The sequence below is a fragment of the Filicampus tigris genome, chromosome 10 (genome assembly GCF_054856515.1).
Source record: "Filicampus tigris isolate MCC_2025a chromosome 10, RoL_Ftig_1.0, whole genome shotgun sequence".
In the NCBI taxonomy this organism is placed as follows: domain Eukaryota; kingdom Metazoa; phylum Chordata; class Actinopteri; order Syngnathiformes; family Syngnathidae; genus Filicampus; species Filicampus tigris.
In genome coordinates, this window is record NC_141226.1 from 8,385,502 (window position 1) to 8,413,267 (window position 27,766).

General features: G+C 40.3%; 1 protein-coding gene across 4 annotated transcripts; it reads right to left on the reverse strand.

The window, feature by feature from the left end:
• Positions 1 to 27,766, reverse strand: LOC147140650 (MAGUK p55 subfamily member 7-like). Of its 4 annotated transcripts, XR_015088370.1 has the most exons (19): positions 27,668 to 27,766; positions 27,009 to 27,035; positions 26,757 to 26,865; positions 24,867 to 24,944; positions 23,618 to 23,698; positions 19,799 to 19,933; positions 18,108 to 18,189; positions 17,089 to 17,174; positions 14,368 to 14,442; positions 13,741 to 13,937; positions 13,594 to 13,652; positions 12,851 to 12,904; positions 9,984 to 10,157; positions 5,831 to 5,911; positions 5,641 to 5,734; positions 5,400 to 5,508; positions 4,277 to 4,420; positions 3,433 to 3,850; positions 1 to 533 (listed from the first exon to the last, which is right to left on the reverse strand). XR_015088370.1 is itself a non-coding variant. In XM_086042976.1 (18 exons), exons 3-18 carry the CDS (start codon positions 26,847 to 26,849, stop codon positions 3,620 to 3,622), a joined length of 1,758 nt encoding a protein of 585 aa, XP_085899102.1. In that variant the 5' UTR covers positions 26,850 to 26,865; positions 27,009 to 27,035; positions 27,668 to 27,766; the 3' UTR covers positions 2,990 to 3,619. The 4 variants fall into 4 exon arrangements, 3 of the variants coding, with proteins under 3 accessions (XP_085899102.1, XP_085899100.1, XP_085899101.1); XM_086042976.1 differs by lacking the exon at positions 1 to 533 and having other exon boundaries at positions 2,990 to 3,850; positions 18,108 to 18,174; XM_086042974.1 differs by lacking the exon at positions 1 to 533 and having other exon boundaries at positions 2,990 to 3,850.

Sequence of the window (27,766 nt, forward strand, 5' to 3'; positions counted from 1 at the left end):
CAGTATGAAAACTATTTGAGTGGTGATAAAATGTTTGTAGAAACAGTTTTTACGAGCAAGCACTTGATCATTAATTTGACTTGACTCACATCCTGGTTGAGAGTTCAGCAGTATTACGTTCCAGTTGTGACTGCTAACCGAGCTAAAAAAGCACATGGAGCAGACGCATCCCTTTTCTCCGCAATAAATTCCTCCTCTCACATTCCTCTGCAGTTGTCAGACTGCTACATGCGATTACACACCATTTAGTCCTCTCCCTCAGTGACATGTTTCCTGGCTTGTGTGTTGACAAGCACAGAGACCAATAAAAAAGTACTGCACAAGGACATACAGTATATCTCTAGTCTGGATCAGATGCAACGTGTACAAGGTGTACATGTTCCTTGTGTTTATGTGGGTGTGTGTGTGTGTGTGTGTGTGTGTGGGTGTGTGTGCTTCACAGAGACAAACTCTGTTGCAGATGATGTTTTGGTAAAAACTAAGAAACTGTTGGTTGACAAAAGAATTATATCGGAGCCACATTCTTTTTTTATCTGGGGGGGAAAAACAAGAAGGAAAATCTGTGGTTAGAGTGATAAAAACTGAAAGCTTCCCTCGCGTGCTGATTTCTGAATTTAACATGAGAAATTTGAGTGGAAAACAGGAGACAGTTTTATTTGGAACATTTTGTGTTATAACTGTATGTGAGATTTAACCAAGATATATACACACACATGCACTCCCACGCACACACACACAAAAATCACCTTTACCTTTGACAAAACATTCCTCAAAGGGTTGATAAAATTGGAATACACCATGAAGAGATTTTGCTACGACAAAAATAAACACGTTTGGAGGAATATATTCTGATTGTTTGCAGTATACGTGACTCAAATCATTTTGGGGTATATAGCTGTCAGGTTCAGTTTTCTGGATGAACCTGAAATGAAAAATCATTTTTACCGATAAACCTAATTTGACCGTCTCCAAACTTTTGAATGCACATAAGTACTTTTTGCACAACTTGTTCTTCTCTTCCAAGGAGTTAGCTCGGCTACAGCGAGCCTGGAAGAAAAGCATAAAAGTTAGTCCTTGGAAATGTAATCGGTAGATTTATGGATCAAACACCTGTTGTGACTTTTGACATTCAGCTGCTTGCACTCATTAAAATGTAATCCATCTAATAAACTCATTTACGCTGCTGAAATTGGTTATCATCTCCACCGAGTAATGGATAAAAAGCAGACTTCATTTATGATGTATTTGCTCAATTGTCAGTTTTCTGTCACTACCATTTACACCAACACCTCCCAGAAAAACAGCATTTCTTTTAAGCAGGCTTTTCTGGAGATTTTTGCACTCCAAGTGTCCATCTGTCAGCACATCTATGCAAAAACACCATCATACTTTCCTCTGCTGTCTTTTGACTGTCAAAATTACACAAATAGCACCGAGAGGGTTTTGCGAAAATGGGGAACGTTATAGGAAAAACTATTTTTGGCAAACATCGACGTGTAGATTAAAGCATGGGTCAGGCTTTGTATATTTTGACAAAAGAAAACTTGCTTTCTGGACAGTCTCGTTATATCTCGAGAGATATTACAGGATGTTTGGCAAAAGTCTGATAATCGTGAGTGCACCTTCATTTGTGATGGATTATGTTTTTGCACTTTATGGACACCATTTTTTAGCCACCCCCGCATCCCCCCCCCCCCGAATAAGTTTTAAATTATACATGGGTCAGGCTTGACTTTCGTCACTTTTTTTTTTCCCGTGAGTCTTCATTCTTCATATTTACAAGACCTTTTAGAAGGTTCTATGCGTCCAACTTTGTGGGAATAGTTCATGGAAGGATCTTTTCTGTTCCAGCATGACCTTGCTCCAGTGCACAAAGAAAGCACGGCCCCTTTCGCCATCATAGATGATTCGGTGCGCAAGAGCATTGGAGATCATGTAAAAAGTCTTCCCGGACAAGTGAAGTTGTTTGGGAAGATCTTTTATTTTACTTCCATATTCGGTTCTTGTAGCTTGCTAAGCTGATGCGGCAGACAGTGCTCATTCAATCCATTATTTTCCTTTCTGCGGATGAGTGATTAATGCAACAAGAGACATGCAGACTTAATGCAGCGACATTTATACAGCAGCATCTATCTTGAGTTTGCTGACGGGCCCCGATTGTGAGCCAGCATTCATACCAGACTACAGCAGTGAAACCACAGAATATGTTGAAATGAATAAGGATCTTCTGCTTGAGGTTACACACTTTCATGTTAGTGTGTTTATTATTCTGCTACACAAAACAGATTCTTTACACTCTCGGGACCCATTTTCACCAAGTTGAGTATAATGTCATTCAATAATGAACATATTGTTTAACATTAATCTTGTTTATTTGTTCATACTTTTGAACAGGCATTTACATGATTGAGCCAAATTATCCCACTGACATCATAGTTTTCTGCGTCGTGTTTGAAGTTGGAGCTACAGCGAACATAAAACGAAGGGTTTTCATTGGATCGCGTCGCTGTCTTAATGGCACCGTTATGATCTCAGAGGGTGCCTGCAGATTGTCAATGTGATGAAATTACGCTGCCACGTTCTGCTGGGGTCGGACTTTGCGTCTGGCAATGGAGAGGCTGTTCTTCTGACAGATTGTTTGGAGCATTTCGGGGCTCAGACATATTGCGCAACAAATGCATCTCCGCCCCTCCATTTTTCCTCCGCTTGAATACTGAAGACATAGTGTAGAACTAACTCACAACTGATGTCTTTTTCATGCTCCCTGAGGCCTAATCCACTCTTGCAGGGCCTTGTGGCGCTTGTATGTGTGGTTTTAACCTTTCTGCGAAGGCCGAAGCCCCCAAGAAAGCAATTACTGTCTCCCTCACATCACGCGGCTCCTTCTTCCTCCCAAAAACGTTAACACCACTTTGTTCAACAATTCAAAAGAAAGAATGAAACCGAGTGAAGGAATCCAGCCACCAGAAAAAGTTCAATGAGGCAGCTCCCGTGAATAAGATCAGCAAAGACCCCATTTATTCAGATGATAATCACAATAATGAGTGAGTGAACATATTATGACTGATCCAAAAGGAACAGTTTTAGAGGACTCTTCATGCCGCACATGCAATATTGAATGCAATGTCTTCTGCTGGATTTAATGGAATATTATCTTGTTTATGCCTCTAAATTTTACAGTCCGTACGCCTGCTACTAATAATATTTCTCTGGTGCGCATTACATTATGTTAATTGAAGTGCAGCAGCTGTCAGAATAATTCCATGCTGATGTTTGTGACTTGGCAGGGAAGGGCTGCGCTCTGCCGCAAGCCCCCCCAAAACCACCCTTCCAAACTTTTTTCGGTTTAATGGTTCGAGCCGACGTTATTTCAGCCAAATGCCAACAGAAAACTGGCACTGAGACAAAAACGGGAGAAGGCTGTCTGGTTACCTAATTAACAATGCAGTGTGTTCAGGGACAACTCTTTGGAAAATTCCTCCTGCGGTGATCACATTCCTTGTTTACAAATGACAAAACATTTCAAATATGACAGAAATGAATACTGCAAGCAGAAATTGTGGTACTACTTACTTCTTAACACATAATACACCTCCATCATTCCCAAGTGAACTAAAGATCAAATCCATCCGGTCAATAGACCGCAACTCCTCCTCGCCTTTGTTGGCGAGGAGCAAAGCCACTCTGCGGGAATCCAGCGAACCTCTGCCTCACGAAGCTGCTGGAGGTCTGCCTTAAGCTCTCGGAAGGCCATCGCGATGTCTCCATTAACGATCACCTTGTCAAACATGTGACCGTGCTGGTCTTCTATGGTTTCGGCCAAGTGAACCATATCTTCGAAATCTTCCTCCTGTGGAAAGAAAACACTTGACTGTTTATTTTGCTATGAGGATGATATATTTGCTTGTCTCTAAGTCAATTTATGGCCACATAGGTTGAGTGCTGGTGATGGAATAATGATTAAAAAATAAGATGTGGCCTGGCTTCTAAGTGACCAAACATCCTCCAGGAAGTTGTTTTAGAAAACACACACTGCACAACCTATCGTATCAGGTTGAAGAAGATCCGCACAACCATTCATTGATTGACTACATATATATTCAAATGACCTGATAGTGCTCGTTCGAGACTTCAATATTGCTTGACACAACATGTTGCCTAGATGTTCTGTGTCAAAATTTTGTCAGGTTTTGTGACCTCACATCACCCTGCTTGCCCGAGATGTGCACCTGACTGCGCACAACAACCGAGGCAATGCATTCTGTATGTTTCTTACTGAGAACATCCGGACTTGATTTGGGTCCTCTTCATCACAGATGAATTTCGCTCTTCTCCTGGTGAGGCGCAGCTCCTCAATACGGGGGGGCTTCACAAAAACCACGTATGGTTTGAATTCAAGTGTGTAGACACGCTTCAGTTTCTAGTGTGGAAAAGAGCAAACGTTGTTGTGCTTGTTGTAAAAAAAAAATGATAGCAAGGAAAACAATTCTAAAAATAGCCATGTGATACGATCAGATGGTGCTACATTGCATGCTGGAAATCATCTACTGTATATAGGCCTACGTTACAATGGAACCTACAAAGTTGAATGTTCCTAAAGGATAGTACATGAAATGACATCACAACTGCTTACAACGGCCAATCACGGCTCAGATTCAGAGAACAGGTCAGCCATAAGCACATTGTCATTGTGAGCACTGTCATTGGGAGTAATTTTCATTCGCCAGAGATGGCCAAAAACGAGTGCATTTTGCTGCTTAATTTATATTCCACAAACGCAAAATTAATCAGAATGCCGTGTTTCAACTAGTGGGCCTGCGGGGAACATATTCTTGAAAAAAATATGTTTGGGTTGACTTCCGCTTTAAATAAACTAATACTATGCAAATAAAATGTACTCAAAAACTCTCCTAAAATGTACTTAGAATTACTGAGTGAATTTTTTTTACTAGGTGTTTTCAAGTAAATATCGCTTCAAATGTACTCTTAAAAAAACTTACTCGGCATATTTTACTCTCAAATGTTACTCTTTTTTTAGACTGGGACAAAATATAGTATTTTTAGAGTAAAATGTACTCTCCAGAATTTACTGTGTAACAATTGAAAAATTAAGACGTGTGAGCCACAACTGCATTTGTAAGACTTTGTCATTAAATTCAGTTCTAGGGCTATTCATCGGGTCAAACGACGACTCACTATAAGACGCATTTTCACAGTGGAAAGAGAGGTATCATCTTTGTGTAGCCTAGCTGTTTTTTTCAATCTGTATTCTAATGTTAAACTTCATAAAAATGAGTGATTCTCCAGACAGAATCCGGTGCCCAATGTTCTTCTTGTCACTATTCTATTGTTCAAGTATACAGATTATGACAGACCTTTCCTGATAGCTCATTACTTACACAAGGGTGAACATCCAGTAGGCACACTTTACCCTCAGCCATCACACGGTAAACTGAGTCCAGACTTGTTCCATAGTAGTGGCCTCTGTATGTCCCATAGTCTATAAACCTAAAGGCAGACATTAACAGGGGCAGACAAGGACATAAAAGTCAGAAAAGAAAAAAAAAGGCCTTTCCTTTCAAAACACATATGAATAGTATAGAATGGCCAACACACATGTCGGACTACCATTTAATGTACCTGCGGTTGAGAATGTCCTCTTCGAATTTGTGGACGGATACAAATTGATAATCCATCCCTTCGGTCTCTTGGCTTCTCTTTTCTCGTGTGGTGTCTGGAAGAGAAGATGTTGGCGAGCTGATGACAACAGTCCTAATAATAAAAGGGCTCACAGCAGGGAAAAAGTGACAAGATTGCCTTTTTGCCTTACATGGTACAGTTGTACCATAGAGGTCAGGATCTGAGATCAGGAGCCTCCTCTTCAGTTCATTAACGCCAACACCGCTTGGTCCTCAAGACAAAAAGACAAACACTGTGCTGTTTATGTTTTGCAGTGAATGATCAGCACAAGCAATGCCATATCTGCGGACCTAAACACTATTGACACTGATCGACATTTACAAACTATATTCTAATCTTTGTTACATGAAATTATACCCATTTATTTCCAACCATCTATTCTCTTCCTTTTGTAGTTTCTCTTGGGTACAGTGTTTACAGTACATGTGGCTCTTATATTTTCTTCCCGCCAAATTTTGGCGTCTATGTGCTGCCATCTATCAATCTAATCTAATCTAATGTAGCGCCATCAGAAGCTACTAGCCAATGCAATTTAAAGTACATCAGTGGTGGGATTGTTTTGGTGACCAAAAATATTTCAACTTCATCCTCACAGAGCCAGAGAGTTGTCCCTAAATGGCATCAGCATTTTTTTTTTGGTTGGTTGGCGCAAAACTTGTTACAGTCAACATCTCTCACTTTGCCTATGTCTGTCATCAGATCCTCAACTCGGTTGTAGCAAGCCATTCCAGCATCTCGTTCTCCAGGTTCATCAGGCCTAGGTCACCATTTAGAGGCTGGTGTTTAGGGCAATTGGTCAAAACGTGGTCCACAGTCTGTCGAGGGTCTCCACACTCACACTAGGTGCTGCGTGCAAGGCCCCACCTCTGCATTGATTCTCCGAAACGCCCCACACCCGTCCTCAGCCGGTTCAAGGCGTAGATCAGGAATGTCCAAAGTCCGGCCCCGTGGCCAAATGCGACCGTGTTCAAATTTCTACCGGGCTACAGCCTCTAGCATACAATTAATAATAACGTTGATCATAGTACAAAATACATGTTTAAAAAAGCTATTTTATATTTGACCACCAGATGGCAGGTTGCCCTCTCGGGTGCTTTCGGAAATAGGCGCCGAGCGTGTTCTGAAAGTCGTGTTCGGTGTCAGAGTGAACACCTTGCTAGCAGCATGACCAGCCCATTTCTAAAATAGAGACTGTTGTGAAGAAAAACAAAGTTAACAGAGAGGGCCGTTGCTTCCAGGATAAGTGGAAATTGTCATTTTTTTCACAGAAATACAAAACAACTGTGTCTGTCTAGTTCGCTAAGCTACTGTGGCTTTTTTAAGGAATTCAATGTCAAGCGTCACTACCAGATAAAACGTGAAAACTACGACAAGGTGACTGGTAACAAGTGAAAAATTAAAGCAACTTGAAGCTGAATGATCGGCCCCGACACATTCTAACCTCACCAAATCTGGCCTTCTTTGCAAAACGTTTGGACACCCCTGACCTAGATAGACCAATTCGACGTTGGCCAACTGTGACTGTAACTGTTACCCCCATGTGGCGTCGGGCCAACTGTCGGCACTCACGCTGGAAAAATATACCGTAACGACAGCGACGCTGACCATTAAAGTACCTTTTGCGCATGCGTGATATGTAATACCTGTCCATACCATCGGCGGCAGTAATCACTGTTCCTCATGGTTAGAAAAAAACAACCGGAAAGCTATTGGCTGAGGGCTGATTATAAAAACGTAAACAATGCATACAGCTATATTTTTCCCTCCCGATGAACTCCCACGCGAAGCAAACCCTCACGCTCTTAACACAGTATCTTACATTGTCAACCCTCGCTCTTGTACCTGTAAAAAGATTAAGGCAGCAAAGGCGTGCTCACTATTTATCCGCATTTGTCACTTCCTGTTCTTGCCCCGTGCATTGATTTGCTACCTAACACCCAATCGGAGTGACCAAACGTCACAACTTAACAATGCCGATTCAACATGCTGAAACGCCCACCAGCCGCTTCCTGACGGGGTCTGATGTTACGACGGTGTTTGCTACATCAATCAGACGGCACAATCTGATGCCCCGACGCTTACTGACGTCGGATTAGTGCATCTAGGCCTTAAGAGTCAACATCGACTAGCAAAACACATCTGTAGCTATCAGCGTACAATTATGTCATCATCTTACAAACCGCTTATCCTGTACAGGGTCGAGGGAGGTCTGGGAGCCTATCCCAGCTGACAATGGGAGAAAGGCAGACGACACCCCGAACTGGTCGCCAGCCAGTCGCAGGGTACACGCGCACAGACACCGTCACCGATCCCACAACTCAGGCGTGTGTGCCACTACACCATCAGTGACCCGCGCACAATTATGCATTTCACAATTAGCATCCCTGGTGAGTACATATGATTCCCAGCCATTCATTTTTTTTTATACCGCTTATCCCCATTAGAGTCGCAGGTGAGCTCAAGCCTCTCCCAGCTGACGGCGACAGGTGGAGCGCACCCTGGACTGGTTGCCAGCCCGCAAAAGGACATAAAGACAAACAAGCATTCACAGTCACTTTTATACCTTAGGACAATTTAGAGCCCTTAGTGAACCTAACATGCATGTTTTTGCACAGCTCTCACTGCAGGGAAGCTCTCCACAACTGCACCATAACCAAATGTAAATTCACTTTTGACTTTAATTTGCACTATTCTGACTTTTAGCCTTAAACAAAGACTTAACTCTGCCTGAGCAGTAGCAAAAATTATTCTGTGTATCAGTGTGGACTAATGGTTTCTTCAACGATAAATCCAGCATCACATAGGTTTGGTGATCACAGTGGTGCATCTGTGTTTGCCATCAGAATAAACGAGAAAGTGAGCAGAAGAGTCAGACAGACAGAGCTCTGATTTCATGCTGTTTTTAGTCTGAGAATGATTCTCCAACCGAATTGACTCTTTTTGCGTCTGCCTGTGCCACGATTAATGCCCTATACCCTCTGGAAAATCCATAGCATCTGTAACATCTGCAAAGTTACACCGTATCAGTGTCATTATTGTGTAGGATGTACAGGATGAACACAGGCGCACGCACTCACACATACGCACGCACGCACGCACACCCCCGCACACACACACATGCAGTAGCATCTGGGATTTTCCTCTAAAGTAGGTTTCTGCGGTCCTAGATTGCATCAGTCTCTTTGGAGTGCATATGAAAAAAGGAGGATTCCTGAAATACCTGCCTTTTCCATCACAGTGTTGAATGGGCTCAGTACATTACAAAATATAAAGTTTTTAGGACTCTCCGCCCTTACACCGCTAATGGCTTTCTCAGTGGCTCTGCAGAACCAGAGAGAAGCCACATCGGGACATGTGGATACTGCCCAATGACCTTTTTCCTTAAGTTACATGACATTTAACACCAGTCGTCATTTTCACCATCTTCTGTAGGGCATAATGGAATATTGTTTTGTTCCTAGCGTGTGGGAAGGCTTTTAAACCTGGTAAAACATTATTTGACTGGTCCTACTTTAAGTGTCCAGGTTCTGCGTTTTCCTGTCCATAACTCTCAATGCCAAAAAAATCTTAATGATGACCTCTGGCCTTCAGTGCAGACAGTGAAATCCAGTCCAGAGTGCGGGTAAAATCCAACCCAATTAAAAGAGATTCAAATCCAAGCTGCTTCGACTCTTCCAGTTAGATGAAGCACTTGGCTGACATTTTGAGGGATTTTATTCACAATCAATTCATTGGCTTGACTCCATCCATCTCTCATGTATCTGTTTTCCTGTCTCGATTGTTTCAACTTGCTTTTCTTCCCATCTCTTCACGCTTGTTGTGTGTTCCCTTGTTTACCAATGACCTACAGTTGTGCCGTAATATTACGTTAAAAAGACCTTCAGCAGAGCTTAATGTAAACACTCAAGGGAACAAAAATACATAGAGCAGGCCTGCAGGATTGGCAGAGAAGCAAATCAGGGGTGGGCCACCGCAGAACTTAAAATAATACAAACTATTCTGACATGACGTTTTCTGACAGTGTTTATGTGGTTCTGATGGGAAAGGATCATTCTTGCATTCATAAGTAGGAACATAAATCTTAATCAATGGCTCATTTTCTTCCCTTTGATCAATTTCAGCTTCAATAACTGTGTACTTTGCGGTAAATGAAATGCAGTGGCATGACCCCAAACAGAGCGGAGTTGAGCGCAAGGTTAATTCCATACAAATTTAATGTTTCATTGTTATGAGGAACAAACCACTCCTGACGGGGAACTTTAGCAGACACAAGTCATACTTACCAACCAAGACAACCAGACGGTGTCTTTCTTCCGACTCTTTATGGTAAGGGATGACCTCTATGTAGGTAGGTGGACAAATAGACTCATGCACTCCTGAGCTCCACCTTTTGGACCGAGCTGCTTCTTTGACCCAATTGCTCTTCTTGCCAAGTCGGAAACTCCGTCTTAAACCAGCTGAGATTGAGAGAGAGGGAGAGGCCTTGAGCTTTGTCATTCTTTTTTGTGTATTTATTAATTTATGTATTTATTAGACACCTATGGGCAATGTGTGCATGTTTTTGGAATGTGGGAGGAAGCTGAATCTGATGTAGCTGTGCAGAGAAAACCTGACTGTGAGGCCGACGTGCTTACCGCTTTCGACCAAAATGGGTACAGTGGGGCAGAATTAGGTTGAAAAATTTGCAGACCATAATTTACATGTGGCCTTTACAATCATTCCCTCTATTGCTTTTCCCACTGAGGTACAAAGAACTGCAGCATAGAGCATTCTGACAAGATTTTCAAAGGATTTCCCACAAAACTGAAAGCACAGCAATAACAAACATCTCTCATAATTTATCTAAATTTTGAAGAAAATGTGGTGAAAAAGGCAAACAAGGACACCCTAAATGAGAAGCCTCCACACTCACTCACCTCCCAGTCTCTATTTAATTTCCATTATTTCATTATTGGAGGCTATTCCAACTGAAATGCGAGGTCTTGGAAATTTAGGTAATCTGCATATGATGGCTGTAAATCCCCTTAAATTAAAGATTAAATCTACTCATTAATCACATTACTTGTCTTATTTCAAATCCACTGTGGCAATAATCATAAAGACTTTTATTGGGCCAATAATTCTGGACCCATCTAATTGTTTAATGTTTGAAGTGGCTCCAACGTTTATACAAGTGTGACCAAAAGACCTGTTTAAAAGATACAGTGTTACTAACAAATCACTTATAAACCCACCCAAAATCTGTTGCCAATCAGCATGTTAAGTCAACAGACCTCAACACAAAAAACAAAGTGAGTAAAAGACAAGAATAAAAGAATTAAAGTGTGCCAGAGGTGATTTGTACGCAGTCTGACAGCCAGCGTCTGCCATGCGGCTGCGGTCTGGCTGTCTTTGTCTGCACGCTGTCTTTCATGACGTTAAGTACTGCGCAGCAGTGATGCCAGGCTTTCTTTGACATAGGGGGTAATTTGACTTTGTAAGCATATCTGTCTGTTTCCTCTCCTTGCTCCGTGACACGGTGAGTGGAGATTTCAAGCGTTTGTTTACATGGCACTAAAGTTAAAGATCCGGTAAAGTTACCCTTTTTCTCATAGTCAAAACAAGTTTAAGAAGAAAACATCTTGGCATTGTCAGTATAAAGTCACTGTGGCAGCGCAATTGCCATCTGTGACTGAGATGCTTATAAATTACTGTTAGCTGTTATTTCTATTTTACAGGACGAGAGACTTAAGAATTAAGATCCACACAAGGAATCACTGAATGTGGCATCGTAATGTCTGACTACTATCAAATTCTTGGTCTGTTTAACCAGGAACAGTTACCTGGAGCCAGGGATTCCATGATGTTCATTGCAAACATGAAATGGGTGGATAGCAATTTCAGGGACATATGCAAAATGTCCAATAGAATAACATACACAATCAAAATGATGTGTAGTATCAAATAACTTACTGTTAACAGTAAAACAATGTACTTTTTTAAAAGTAACTTAGCCACGTATTCCACTGAAGATGAAGGCACAAAATGAAGAAAACACATTTTTATCTTTGTACTGGAATGTGTGCAAATATTTGGCCACTTCTAATACCTCTGAGTTCCATTATTCTGCTATATTTGCATGATTGAGTGATTCTAACGAGGAAACCAAAGGCAACTTCTAAGTGATATTCACCCTTTATGTAATCAGATAGCCCATAGCCCACATTGTAAGAAAGGAATGGATTTAATGTTGAAAGTGGAAGTCAACCCAAACATATGTTTTTTAAAAATATGTTCTATGCTGGCCCACTAGTGGAAACATGACATTCTGACTAATATTGCGTTTGTGGAATATGAGTTAAGCAGCAAAAGCCACACCTTTTTAGCCATCTCAGGGGGCGGCCATTTTGTCACTTCTGTCGACTGAAAATGACATCACAGATGCTCAGCGAACGACCAGTCACGGCTCACCTTCAGAAAACAGGTCAGCTGTGATTGGTCGTTACCTGAGCCCTGAGTAGTTGTGATGTCATTTTCAGTCGACAGAAATGATAAAATGGCGGCCCCCGGAGGTGGCTAAAAATGGGTGGATTAAGTCTTATTCCACAAATGACATACGTTTGGGTTGACTTCCCCTTTAAAGTTTGATGTTATTGTTGTTATAGTGTGCAGTCTTGTAGAAATGCATCATACTTGGTCCCTTCTGCCCTCTCATTACCCTGATACAAAGTAATGCAGCTTCTTGGACCCATCTGGACTGAGACTATATAAAACGCACGTTATTATTTGCACCTAGTTAAAATGCAACTCAGATTGTACAGACTGGATGAGATTTTTACAGTCAGGAACGGGTACAGTTGCTCATCTGAATGCACTTCGCTGCTCACGTGCACACATGACAATCGGCACTAACAACATTTGCAATCCATGAGTTGGAGACAGAGGGGGAAACTGGTGGGCTCAGACCGCATTTGCTGTTCTAGTCCTTTCCTTTAAATCGTTAAACCCATAAAATGCTTCATCAGATGAAGTGGCCTCATGTATCTGTTTTTCTTGGTGACCGTAGTTGTGACTTGTCATGTCCAATTGCCCCAACTTGTATTGTGTTCTATTGCACAAGTCCTCTTTCCAATATCATTGGGATTTATGTGGAACAAGTCAAACATCTTACCAATGTGGATTCCAGTTATAGCTCCATAGTCAACATCCTCCTCAACTGGAAAAACTAGAGTGGGGGAAATCATACACATAAACCTCTGAAATTTCACGCTCAAAGTATTAGCACATGTTCTAACTCAAATGAACAACTATTTTGCTTTGGAAATTCTAATTATAGCGGGATTGAGAAATGGTATCCAGAATTTAGAAACACTAATAACTAGATTACTCTTACAAAGTGGTTGAAACATTCAACAGAATCATCTACATGTTGGAAAAATGGAATGGGGACATTGAAAGATGATTTGTTTTGGCAAGTAAATCTTGAAGTCAAACAGTGTCGCAAATTGTACATGTACAACAGAACCTCAAAAGTCACATTTGTTAATTCTAGAAATGCCTATAAAGCATCAGTAGGTGAGAGGAGCACTTTTCAAACACCCTCCTGTTCTCTGTAATTTGTGTCTTCAACCAGCATTGCAAATTGCAATGTTTGACTTAGGAGCTTCCATTGTATTTTAGATTCCCAGTTGTTTGTTGTTTGTAAATATATACATGTAAAAGTAAGACAGTACCTTTGCCCTCATCTGCAGCGCATGTGGAGGAAAACACAACAGTGAGTACAACAGAACAGGTGTTCTTCTGACCTGAACTTTTCCCCACAAGTCAAGCTTTAGTATTTAGTTAATTCCCTGGAATTTAAAAGCATTTTGCTGATATTACCAGTGACGTTGTGGAAAGGAAATCACTGATCACCTGCTGTATTGACTTGCTGTTGTTGGAACAAGGTTTGGGGGCGTTGTAGTGCAACTCTCCTGAAGATTGTGAATTGCAATAGGTGGTTGTTCAAATGTTAATAAAACATGACGGTTGCATGAATGACCAAAACATGAAAAACATCACCTCTCCTGGAGCTGCTGTGAGGGGATAAGCCCTGCTCGCGTGTTACTACCGCTAACATGGCAGGCTTGCCACCAGGTGTCATCCTCCGTAGTGACAATCTGGAGGATGTCGCCTCTTTTAAAAGCAATTGCTGCATCCTTGCATGGGATAGCAGGATCCTCACCCGGGTTGTAGTCAAAGAGAGCCCTTACAAACAGCTAGGAAAAGAAAATGATTTAAAAAAATAAATAACAGTGACAAATATGACAATATTTACATATATTCAGTATATGTATCTAATGTTTCCTTTCTTGGGAAATTAGCATAACGTCCTCAACTGATGCTTTTCACATTGGTTAGTGTGGCTCTGAGAAATTACCATAGTCACTGATGATAATTTGTCTTAGTCCATTGCAATATATTCATTTAAGAGTTTCCATAAATATTATAAATCGTATGCAGAAAGGCATGGTGGTCTTTTGTTGAAGTCACTGAGAAAGCTGTCATGATGTGGCAGCGCTAAACACGTGACATGACACTTTTCATAATCTCCTTTTACTGTAACCAGATGGGCAGTTGCGCACATAAAACCACAGTGCAGGATTCATGTAAAAGAAATACCACAAGGGAATATGTAATCGATTGTACCTTCTTAGTGGATAGCACTTCTTGCTTGGAGGAGGCAGGAACAATTGTGAATCTAACGTCAACCTGAGAGCGTGCCTGCACACCATTAGTGACACATTAAAGGAACACATTAAAAGTTAGGAAATATGCCTGCTTGTTTTCTTATTTTGTTACACGAGTTGATTGATACTCCTTCTGTGTTTGTTCGCAGGGCATGAAAGTGCAGCTGGGTAATGTTAACTTAGTATTGAGAAATAGAGCAGAGAACAGGGAAAAAAAATAGCAGACCTAGATCTGTCCAAAATGTCAACAAAAAGTGGAATAGTACCCACAGATGGGGGAAAAATAAAGGGACATTTTTTCAATATTTCACGTGTCTTTCTAAAATGTTTGGCCAGCCTCAACATTGGCATTCTACATCTACATTGGCATAGTTTATAAAAGGCAACTGCAGCGATTAAAAAATATTCTTCCCAAAAATTACGTGTTTTTGATCATAGTTATGGGGAGAGTAGTCGAACATATCCATCTAAAATCTGCCTTATGCACGTTCCTCTTTATCTGACTCAGTGTAATCGTATTTTACCTGTTATGTTAGTCTGCAACTTTTTTCTGCACAGACATATCACGTCAAAATGTGCAAATATACCTTCTAACTTGTACACATTTCTACTTTTCTCATATGTTGCTTTTCTAAAATATTACCCATGAATTTCATTCTTTTTATTTGCCACCCATCTCTACATCTGCATTTTCCAAGATCAATAATCAACATGAAATGTCAGACATATTTCATGCAAATTAAGAGGAAAAGACAATTTCTTGGCATATTCTTTTCTGTTTCAGAATCCATTAAAACATTTTGTCAACACTGAGCTAACCATTTCTTGGCTGCGTAGCGTCAAATTCTTAATGTTTCATATTTTTGTTGAATCCATAAAAAAGACCAAACCTAACATGAAATTAATCTTACTGACATGCATTGTTTGCGCAGCCAAAACAGGAAATACTTTGTTGGTCTGTCTTGTGTTGTCCAAAACTTGTAAAAACTCAATGAGACATTTGTTTCATGACACAACTACACTATAGGTTTGTCATAAAGACTGTCCAACGGACCAAATGTAGAATATTCTTTGGTGTACAGTACAACAAATGTGGCACCACTAAACACAATAGCGGTTACAACAGTACTTATGTCTACCATTTTTATTTTGGCTTACCAGGGCCGCCGCTAACCAAATTGGGGCCCGGTGCACAATTTCATTTGCGTGCCCAGCAAACGGACATTTCTTATGCCCCGAAAATCCTTATCGATCGGCGGAGGAGGGTCGGCGAGTGTGCTAACGGGAAATTCAGATGACAATGAGGTGCAAACCGTGCGGACGCCAGTTTTTCATGCACCAAAACTATTTGGATGAAGGAGGGGGTGGGGGTGGGTTAAGTGCCGTCGACAAATTGGTGCCCCCCCATGGACGATGGGGGACCACCCTCATGACTAACCATTAAAATACAGAAACGGAGAAGGCCAGAGGGTTCATAAAAATGAGGTAGAGGTTTTATTCCTAAACAGTATGTTTTATGTTTTTGCTATAGGCACTGCAACATTGTTCACAATTACAAAATTAACACTAAATATGATAAAATAAAAAATAAAATAAAAAATGTACTTGCATCATGATTTAATTCAAATGTGTTGCACAAAGGTTATATAAAAACTGTACCTAAATAAATGTTGGAAAACAAACAATTCTAGAAGACTAAAAGAAAATATAATATGCCTAAAGGTTTGAGATGAACTGTACTTAACAAAACTACTGTTTAATGTAATGGATTCAAACTAAATATAATTTGAAGCCACTGTAACATTGTACACATTTTCAACATTTATTTCAGTGATTGTTTTGTATACTACTTCACTGATCACTGATCTCAATGTATAGGTAATTAGAATGCTCCCCCAAAGATAAATAAATAAACATCTAAATGTGACCAATGTCTTTTAGAATGGTGTATTTTCTCAGAATTGTCTGATAATCAGACGTAAGAAGAGTTCACTAAAAATATGCGGGAAAGCAATAAGAAATGACAATAGTTTCAATTCAGCGTATCTTGATTTTTAAACTAGTTTTGGCATGTTTTTGCGTCATTTTCAGAAAAAAAGATTTTATTATTATTATTATTATTATTATTATGTCATGTCATGTCATCTTCCAAACCGCTTATCCTATACAGGGTCGCGGGGAGTTGCTGGAGCCTATCCCAGCCGTCAATGGGCGAAGGCAGACTACACCCCGAACTGGTCGCCAGCCAGTCGCAGGGCACACATAGACACTGTCACTGAGCGGGAATCGATCCCACGCTGCCCGCACACAACTCAGGCGTGTGTACCACTACACTATCAGGGACTTTATTATTATTATTATTATTATTATTATTATTATTATTATATTATATTATTAAATAAATAATACACTTTAACTTGAACTTTTAATAACTTAATTTTATTAACTATTGGACAAGAACACAACCCACATTCCAAGAAATATAAAATAGCATTAAAGTAGCACTAGCAATCTAACCTGAACATTAGAGACTCAGTTAAAGTGGGACAATTAACCCATGGCCCATTGTGGGTTTGGGAGGAATTGTTACAAACAAATGGACAAAACAATGCCCTGTTTACCCATTTTAAGTAAAAACAGTCCAATGTAACCATAAAGCACTGAAAAAAGTGAAACTAACCAGCAGAGGAAGAATTTCTTTAGGCTTCCTGCGATCCATTGAGACACCGTTGACTTCTTTTAGCTCATCTCCTTCATGAATCAGGCCTTCAGAGTGGAACATACTGCATATTTTATTAACTGCAGTTACGTACAGTGGCATCTCCAAAGGTACACTTTGTTTAACCATGTTTGTCACCCCCCAGAAGCCTCAGAAGGCAAATGAAAATTTGGAGGTCGAAGCACCGTCATGAAACTTAACCATGTACACTACACATGTGCCAGTTATCAAAATTTGAGTATGTTCACACAGACCCCTTGTTGGATATCTCAAAAATATTATCCTGAGTGTTTACCCTTTGGTGTGAGATGTGTTGAGTGATATTTTTCCTCCTCAATCTACTCATGAAACGGTCGGGGCTGATAATCGTACAGGTTAAACCTGTTCAACATTTACTAGTGTAAATCCTTATGTATGTGGTGAACACTGAGTTTGGCTATGTGATTGTTATGTGAGGGGCAACTGGTTGTGTTGCGTGTTTGTATAAAGTGTCTCCCAAGTCATTCACCACAATAGAAATGACAAGGAGAAGAGTTTACAAACATTGTGGTTACCAGATAGGCTAACAGTTAGCCTAGCTTATTCTCCCACTACTCCTCTTCTTTGTATCTTGGGGGAGTGTGAATGCCCTACAGCACCATAATCTATTTAACAAGCCAGTATTGGTACTACAACAGCCTTTGAGGGCACCAAATTACAAAAGCAGCAGTTAAAAAAACTGTTTTTTAAAAGAAACACATGACGATATATTCGTCGTCATGTGCGGGGTTTTATGTTTTTAAAAAAAAATTGGTTGCATGTGTGTACATGGCTTTACATTGAAATTTAATCTCAGAGAAGAATCTTCGAAACATACTTATTCCTGCATTGAAAACCAACAATTTGGGAGTCAACCAGCATCACAGAACAGACTTGAATTCGGAGACTCCACTGTACAACATGTATTTTTGACACTTTCAGAAACTTGAAGTTAAGCTTACCACTCTTGTGGGCAGCACCTCCTCGCATGACCCTTGCCACAACAATCGCCCCTGTGAATTGATCCCTCTTTATCGTAGCACCCTCGAGGTTGTTGATATGTGGAAGAGGAGATGCAATAAGTACAACAATGGATAGTGAAAAAAACATGTTGAGCTTCTTATTATGAGTCACTTCATTCCAATGAAGGTTATTTGTATCAAGATGGAACCATTTAAACAGCTGTCATAATGTAACACACCAACCACTGGAGAAGGTTATCCAAATCTGCATGATTTGAAATAGATGGTGAAAATCAGAGTGGAAAAAGCATCTTGTGTACTTGACAACAATCAGCCCAGACTCGGGTGTAGTCCTGTTGTGTGGAAAACTGAAACATGTTGGATCAATCACAACGAGCATGTCTGACAAAGGTCACGCTCTTTCCAGTTAGGTTTTGGGATTTATAAAAGCGTCTGTTCCCCATTATTGGTTTTAATCTTCTCTCAGAGAGCAAAGAAAATGCCACTCATTAGATGAATTACTGTATTCTCAAATTTACCCTGAATGCTCATCATATTTTTTGTTTTAGTAAATAAACTCACTTTGAAAAAGTATATTTAAAATAAGCACAACATCTTTTTGAAATCTTCCACTTCTCTCAAATCCTCTCAACAGATGTCAAACACATTTAATGGGAAGTAAGACTATATGATAAGAAACAAATGCTTTACTTTTGATGAGGATCCACGGGGATTAAATTTGTTGCTGTGATTTTCTAATGAACTACTGGACCTGCTCATGGAACAAAATCTGGTAAATGTTACTCACAGCAGACAATCAATTTAAGAACTTTATATAGACCTTGATCGACATTTAAATCCACAAAATTCAGGTCTTTTTTATTTTAAGGAGAATAACAAATTTAGAAGTCTTTGTGGCCTTGGTGGAGTTGTGTTCTTTGAACTTTCACCCCTGTCCAGTCTAGTTCCACCTGATCCAGGAAATTTCCAGATACAAGTGACAATAGTTTGGAACATGGCAGAATAAGACATTCTGGTAAGACTAAGAAAATTAGTCATGATTAAAGACCAGCCTTGAAAGTTAATTTATATCAGACGCAGCACGGGAATGATCTCAGTCAACGTTAATGCTAAGAAATGATAGAGTGATTTCAACAGCTTTGACCAGACAAGAATACTCAAACTCTACTGTATATCATATGAGATCTATAGAAACAACAATATGTCATATTTACTGCGGTTCAACATTGCTGAGAGAACATTTTCTTATGTTCACTTGGTGATGTGTTGTCCCAGTTTCCCTGGTCCAAAACTTTTTCTGCTTTATGTCGTGACATTCATGACTTTAACTTTGTGCCCATATGACAGCACAACATAATTGCAGCTGCCAACTCTGACTACTTGAGCTTTACAGTGCCTTGAAATGTCTTTTTGCAGAACATATGGCACAGTTTTAAGAACAATTATCCTAGTATGTGGCTGTGTGAATATGAAAAAAATGTTGTGCATATATATATACACGTGTTTGTGTGCATAGAGTATGTACAAGTAGAACAAATTAAGAACATACATTTGCTTTGCATGTATAGTTTGATTTAGACTATGCAACTTTTAATTCTTATTAACTTAAGCAAACACTTAATTTTCATAGAAATACATTTTTTTAATCTGTACACAACATAGCTACTGACCAGTGGCTCCTTGGTTTTGACCAGACTGACAATCTTCACAGAATCTTCTTCATCGTCTATAATGCCATCAGGTACTTGGGGTAGAGCCGGCTCATAATCCCTCTGAGCTACTGCATCATGGACATACATAAGACTCTGTACAAAAATAACAAAAGCATCAAGCAAAAATTGATGATCTTTCTGGCATTATTGTATGATGTCAAAGCAAGAAAGATGGTCATTTTGAAGATGCAATACAACTTGTATTAGTATGCGTGTTTATTTCAAAGACAACAACATTAGAAACAAAGATAAAGCAGAATCATACATATTCAGTGACTTTGTTGAGGTCTACTCTGCACATCTTCTGTTGTCAGTGAAGTTTTTAAACTAGAAAGACACTCGGTAGAGGTCACCCTTACGCCAAAGTTGAATCTTTACCAAAAGCAACTTGTGTTGCTCCACCTGTATCTTAGCTGGCTACACCCTGGTTCAAGAAGGACAGTTAAATACACAATTGTCATTATCCTCCAAAACTGAAACAATATTTTATGAGTTATTCCTCATCAAAATACTGTATACAGTATTGTGTAAAGTACAGTACCTATAATCCTTATTACTAACAAACCAACCAGCTAATGGCGATTTTAACAATCCCTCTCATCTCCATGTGTTTGTGCTTAACAAGGTACCAATTCTCCTCACTGTTGGGAAATTCCACCCTCTCCTCCCCCCTTTTAAAAAAAATGAAAAATAGACATGCGTGGTCAGCGATGACCGTAGATATTTAGAACCTGTAAGCATATAAGTTAGAATTGGGTCAATTTATAAAAAGGTGGCAGGTGCAACTAAGCCTTGGGAGGTGAATGAGTGCAAACATTTTAACATGTTCTCTTGGCCTGTCTGATCCCTGACAGCAAATTAGGACAAATGTAGCACTTTCTGTTCGCAATATGCCAAATGTGATTATATTTGGAATGTACAGCCAGCATGTGGGCCACCTGAAAGAGCTCCTTACACCACCAAGTGGGTCTGCTCAAACATCATGTCTTATGTCATGTGTTGAGTGCAAAACAGTTGGATAAACTGTATGTACTGGTCATATGTTACGATCATTACCCGGACAGGTATTCAAACGTGCCTCGTCAAAGATCCTGGATTTGTGGCAGGAAAATGTTGCTCTGTGTTGGAAGCATTCACTATGCAAATTTCAACATTACCATAAATATCATTTAGATATCTGCCGATAATCATTAACAGTGAGCCAGCACATCTGTCAGTTGGTGTACTTGTTAGCCCACTGTCCATCAACAGTGGCTCTGCTTAGAGGTCGCTATTACCTGAGACGTGCCTGTGGTTACAATCAAGTTTTCAAAAAACAAACATTCATTCATACTATATTAAAACATGGTGTCTCTCCTAAGTATGCTTGCGTACCTGAGCTTCGGCCAAGAACAAGCAGATCATTAAGACTGTTCAAACAAACTTGCTAGTTGTCAGTTCACTCACAGGACAATTGTGTGAGTCTGGACATGAGTCTGAGTAGGCCTCCACATCAGTTAACACTAATAAACACAACTGAGAGCTTATGGTTGATCGAAGGCAGCAACCCCTCATTTGGAGAAAGAGGGGCAATCAATTTGAACAAATTTGTTATTTCACATGACCCATATAAGAGGAAACTGTCGGAAACCAAGCGTTCAAAGCATTTAATTGCATGAGTCTAAGCTCTGAACACTACAGTATCGTTGTAGCTCACAGAACAGAAAGTGGGCCTTCAGCTTACAATAAAATGTTTTAAATTCTTGCTTTGTTTAAGGTGCATTTTAAAGTCATCTTCAAAAATAGACTAACTTTTAGGAAATGCATTAATTGAAAACAATTGGCTTTTTGCCTCAGCAAGCACCAAAGCTGCATTCTGCTTGGCCATTATTTAGTAACTCAGAACATACAAAAATACAACAGCCAGAGGCATGACAAAAATAGAGGCAAAGGAATATATTACAGAAATATATTATAAAGCGTGACATCAGCAGCAGGTGCACAGGCCACCGAAGGACCCTGATACAATCTTGCAACACGATCACATCTGGTACCCACACCTGTACCCATCAACTGCCTCCAGAGTCCTACAGGTCAAAAAGGACTAATAGGTCTCCTTCTTAAAGCGGAAGTCAACCTAAACATATTTTTTTCAAGAATATGTTCTATGCAAGCCCACTAGTTGAAACAAGGCATTCTGAAAATGTTGTGTTTGTGGAATAAACGTTAATCCACACATTTTTAGCCATCTCTGTGGGTGGCCATTTTGTCTTCTATAGACTGAAAATGACATCGCAACTGCTCACAACAACCAATCACAGCTCAGTTTCAGAAAACAGGTCAGCCGTGATTGGTCGTTGTGAGCAGTTGTGATGTCATATTGAGTCAACAGATTACAAAATGGCCGCCCCCTGAGATGGCTAAAAATGAGTGCATTTTGCTGCTTAACTTATATTCCACAAACGCAAAATAAATCAAATTGCCATGTTTCAACTTGTGGCCCTGTGGGAACATTTACTTGAAAAAAATATGTTTGGGTTGACTTCCGCTTTAAGCTTGACGGCATCCCCTACCATTGGAGTCCACCAATGGATTTGACTCGAAACCAATGGTTTTACGGCACAACAGTCTATTTTAGGGCCATCCACAGCGCCAACATTCAGTCCATTCGGAATCAATGTCCCCCCATCTTGCCCGAGACGTAGGTGAAGTTTTGCCGGAGGTGGGAGTTGAAACTCTCTCTGACAGGGGATTCGGCCAAACGTTCCCAGTAGACTCTCACAACACAATCCGTGATGAACACAGACATTCAATAAGAGAACTCTGCTTGGATTCTGATCGAGAGGGGCTGTTCCCACCAATCACGCCAGGTCCAGGTCTCACTGTCATTGCCCACGTGAACATTGAATTCCACCAGAAGAACGAGGGAGTCCCCAGCGGGGGCGCTCTTCAGCACCCCATCCAAGAACTCCAGAAATGGTGGTTACTTTGAACTGTTGTTTGGTTTGGCACAAACAACAATCAGGATTGGTCCCCCAACACGAAAGTGGAGGGAGGCCACTCTCTCGTCCACCAGTGTGAATCCCAACATACAGGCGGCAAGCTGGGGAGCAATAAGATTGCCCACACGTGCTCTGCATTTCTCACGTGGGCAACTCCAGAGTGGAAGATAGTCCAACCCCTCTCAACAGAATAGGTACCAGAGCCCAAGCTGTGTGTGGAGGCAAGCCCGATTATATTTCGTCGGAACTTCTCGACCTCGCATACCAGATCATGCTCGTTCCCTGCGAGAGAGATGACATTCCACATCCCTAGAGCCAGCTTCTGGGGATCGGACTGACAAGGTCCCTATGTTTGCCGCCGCCCAACTCACAATGCACCTGACCTCCTTGGCCCCTCCCACAGGTGGAGAGCCCATGGGAAGGCGAACCCATGTTGTCCTTTTGGGCTGAGCCTGGCCGGACCCTATCGTTCCAGGCCTGGCCACTTGGAGTTTACCAATTTGTCTCGGCAAAGAAAAACACTGCCCTTTTTTTATTAATCATCATAGGGGTCTGTGAACCACCCTTTGTCTGGTCCCTCATCTAAGGCCTGTTAACCATGGGTGACCCTGCAAGGGGCATAAAGCCCCAGGCATATTACCTCCTAGGATCATTGAGAGACATAAACCCCTCCACTAAGATAAAGTGACAGCTCATGGAGGAGATTAAAGCAAGTATTTAGATTAAAAAAAGCAAGGCAAATATTGAGATAAAAAGGCTGCACAAGTCAGGACAACCTCATCGGCGGAAACTGCACCTTAAAGTGAGGTTTAGACAAGAGGGTGAAAAGTTCTTTGACTTCCTCTCTCCATCTTTGGTGCATCAGATCTTCAAATAACTGGAAATAGAGAAAACAGAGGGTAGATTTTAAAATGGTTATATATAGTAGACAGTATTTAGCTTGAATAAGCTCTTGCACTACTGGAGCCTTGCACTCAACTCAAAGTGCAATATGGGCGAGGCGGGAACCGGAAGGTTTAGTGAAATTCAACCTGATTCAGACGACAGTGGCACATCACCAGTATTTTATACGGCCCCGTTCAACTCACCGCAATTCATGTTGGCCACTGTAGGAAAAATACTAAGCTCCAGCGTCTTCAAGGCTACACGACAGCTGCAGCGACAGATAAAAAAGAGCAGCCTTGACCGACGGGCGGCCAGTGTCTGTGCGCAGTCGCCCGCTTGTCAAGCGTGTTACTGTAATGACTTCTACTGCTTCAAGATGTCGAGGCACGCTCTTGAGACACAAGTATGAAGGTCATTAGTTTCCACTGTGAGCAAACAGGAGCGTCTCTGAGGGGAAACAGGCCCATGGTTTGGCCATTCTAGTAGGTCCTGATGATTTAAGCCAGGCAGAGAGTGGCTGTCGGATGAAATCACAAGCAATAAGAGTGAGGCAAGGATAGGAGTTGTTGGTCAGTATGGAAAATGGCAGGAGTTAGTGTTAGTATGACGCGACAAAGAGGGTGAATAGCACATATGTTGGAAAGGCCAGTTTGAGATAATGCAATGGGTATTTGTTTTGGGGATGACTGGATAAGAGATTACAATTGATTGTATAGGTAAAGTGTCCATAAAGCGGTGGTTATGAAACTTGATGCATATCACAGATGGGGTGTGCCACTTTGGGTAAACATTGTGAGCATGTGTGTGTGTGGGCACTGTCACTTTGTCTTAGATGTGAAATTAATTGTATTCCTCCAAAGTGAAACATTACGCGAAATGAGTTTAGCAGCCTGCGCACTGTCCTCAGTGACCGAACTCACCACATCCACATTAAAAATGACGCTCTATCTGCTTCCAGACACAATTCACCGAGTTCAGAGATACAATTTCCGTTTAAAATCCTGCACTCCATTCATTGATTTTGTGTGACAGTAAAGTGATCTGTACTGAGGAGGAAACTATTCAAACCGTGACAAATCTTTCCCGATGCCTCTGCAGTTATCCCGTCATCTTTAAGCAGCGTGATTGTCTGCAAAAGATGTTTGGGAATAGTCGCTTACATGCGAGGCCAGACTGGTTGCACACTCTTGGACAGGAGCAGGTCCTCGTTTCACAAAGCGCTTCAGCCGCTCGTGGATCTGTGGAGTCGTTTAAAGTATGACAATAAATATTCTCCATGCACTAAAAGGGCATTGTATGTGACATTCTATTGTAACTGCCACAGGTGGGCAAAAGCTACATTGTGTTCTTGACTCAAGTTACCGTTATGTGAGAAGCCCACTAGTCTTATCATTCACTTGTTTTCTTTTTTTTCCCAATTTTCTTTTTATTAAGGAAATACTATATGTAAAAAGATACAATATTTCCAACTATTTACAACACCACACAATTTTTTGAATGGGGGGCTAGGTGACAATGTCCAAATAGGATGTTGCTGGATGGGTTCTGCCTGGATTGACTGGGACAACATCTGAGGTTGGCCACTTCCTTGGTGGCACTACTATGAAGATTTCTGCATTGACCAACCGGGTCGAGTTCTGAGGAGGACCCATTTCTCTGAAGGCATCTTCCTACAGTTCTTCATCTTCTTAAAAGGACTCTCACACTATTCTAGTTAACGTTAACATAGTTGACATCTAGCCTCGCCATGCAAGAAGTCGGGATTCCCCCCATTTGTGGCCCCTTCTCAAGGTTTCTTATTTTTCACAAGATGTTTTTTTTTTTTTTCCTTGCCCTCCTTGGGGATTGAGATCAAGGGATATTGTTGATATTATAACACACACAATTCTTTCCCTCAAAATGGCGTGAACAATCCTTCCCTCCTCTCCCCAACCGGGCTCTACCTGCATATAATAATACACCAATACACTGCCTTCCAGTGATCTGGTGCATGTGCCAATCTTAAATCAGGATATGTAGCACGATTTTAAACTTCAAGCACTCAATAACAATACAGTACACCATTATTTTTAGCAGTCCTCGTTTTTGCTTTAATCATATATCTGTTTGTGTTGTGAGGTGGTATTTGTGTTGTGAGGTGGTAATTGACTGACTTTTTTTTTCTGGCTAGGAAAACAATTCAGCTGGTCAGACCTCACCTATGACCTCTGTTTGAAATGGAATGAGAGAAGATGTTGTGTCATGTACAAAGTACACATGATAATGATAAAGACAATGTGCGAGTGAAGAGCTTGGAAGCCCATTAAGGTTAGTAGTCTACCTCCTTAAGGACAGAGCAAGAGGGGAGCTAAGAGAATAGTTCATATATTAGCATACAAAGTATTCACACAATTAAATTTATGTTAATGTGTTTTACATTTTGTGCAAGGCTTTTCAAATAAAAGTAAAAAAAAAAAAAAAAAAGTACCAAAAGCGTTTGCTATATAAGGGTAGGTTTGCACTACACAGTAAATTTTGTGGAGTACATTTTACTCTAAAAAGAATATATATTTGGGTCTTCATTTGGAGTTACGAGTATTCCGCCTGACACCAGCGATTTAATCTTGGCTCAGGTGGTATATTGGCCGTTTTTCAGCCCTTGAGTTACTTTTTTTTTAAATAAACGATGAATTACTATGCAAGTCAAATTGACTCAAAAACTCTCCTGGAAAAATCTACGAAGTAAATCTCACTCCAATTTTTTGGTGCGCGCACTCAAGCGGGAGTGAATCTTCAGAATGGATCAAAATATCTTTGTACATGAGGCTCTCATCAGTGTAAAATGTGGGTGATTAATCATCAAATATATTTTTAAAAAATCTTTTAGAGTACAATTATTCCGCTACTGTGAGTAAAATGTATATTTTATATTTTAATTATTATTTAGGGTCTTTTATCCTACCTGTACATGTTTGGTCTTTTGAATGGAATATCATATGTTCACATGTTGAAAAAAAATCAAGAAAGTAAACAAATGTACAAGAATCTTTATAATGCAAATATAAGATCACCTTAAAAAGCAGGTGGAGCTTCTTCTCCATCAAAGTGCTGTGGAGGAAGCGGTAATCCTCCTCTTGTTCGGTTTGAGAAACAGCGCCAGACATCACTGTTAACAATAGACTAAAAATATCAGAGTAAAGGAAGTGCATTTAAATTGTTCAGATGGAAGAAGTGTTGTGATAAAAACAGAAAATCCCAAATATAGCCCAATGTTTATAAATGTAGTCTCATGTGGTGTATAACCTGCTTCAATTTTGGCATACCTCTGTATTTTTATATATTTCTTCACACTAAAAAGTCAAACAAAGAAAATGAAATTATATGAAAACAGTGATTATTTTTTCAACAGTCATTAAATATCCACACTCAACAGTCAATGATAAGCGAGTAATGAAAAGTTAAACAATTCCAACTTCTAAGATATTACTGCCCCCTATTGTTGGTGTGAGATAGTTCAGCAGTGAGAGTGTTTCCAAAATTCCACTAGAAAGATATTCTATGGTCTGGAGTCGGTTTAAAATTGTTAATTTCAAAACCAACTACATGATCAGTAATGAATTTAGTCTATACTCAGGTTTAATAGACTGTGATTATTTAATTAAAACTATGTTTAGGGTTGTGCTGCAGAACTGCTCTGCATTATACCGGGAGGTGTCTTCATTCGCACGTTTGAGTATAGTTATTCTATACGTACAGTTCACTGAAGTTATATACAACTGCAAATACACTTAAAATATTAAACATTTTGTAAATAGAAACCTGTCTGACAATATGAATCCAAATCTAGAAGTATTATGTTACAAAAGGAAGGCTTTTGGCTTGTACGATATCTACTTGGATAGTGCATGTGGTAATATTGTAAGGGCTGGTCAGCGTGCATGCCATTGTAAAGTTAAGCAGAATAATGCGAAATCGCACCTACCAGTCATGATGAATGGAACTTGCACAATGAAGTTGCAAAGTGTTCTAGCCAGATTGTTATACAGACTCTCTTATTCTGTCAATATGTCAGTGTTGACCT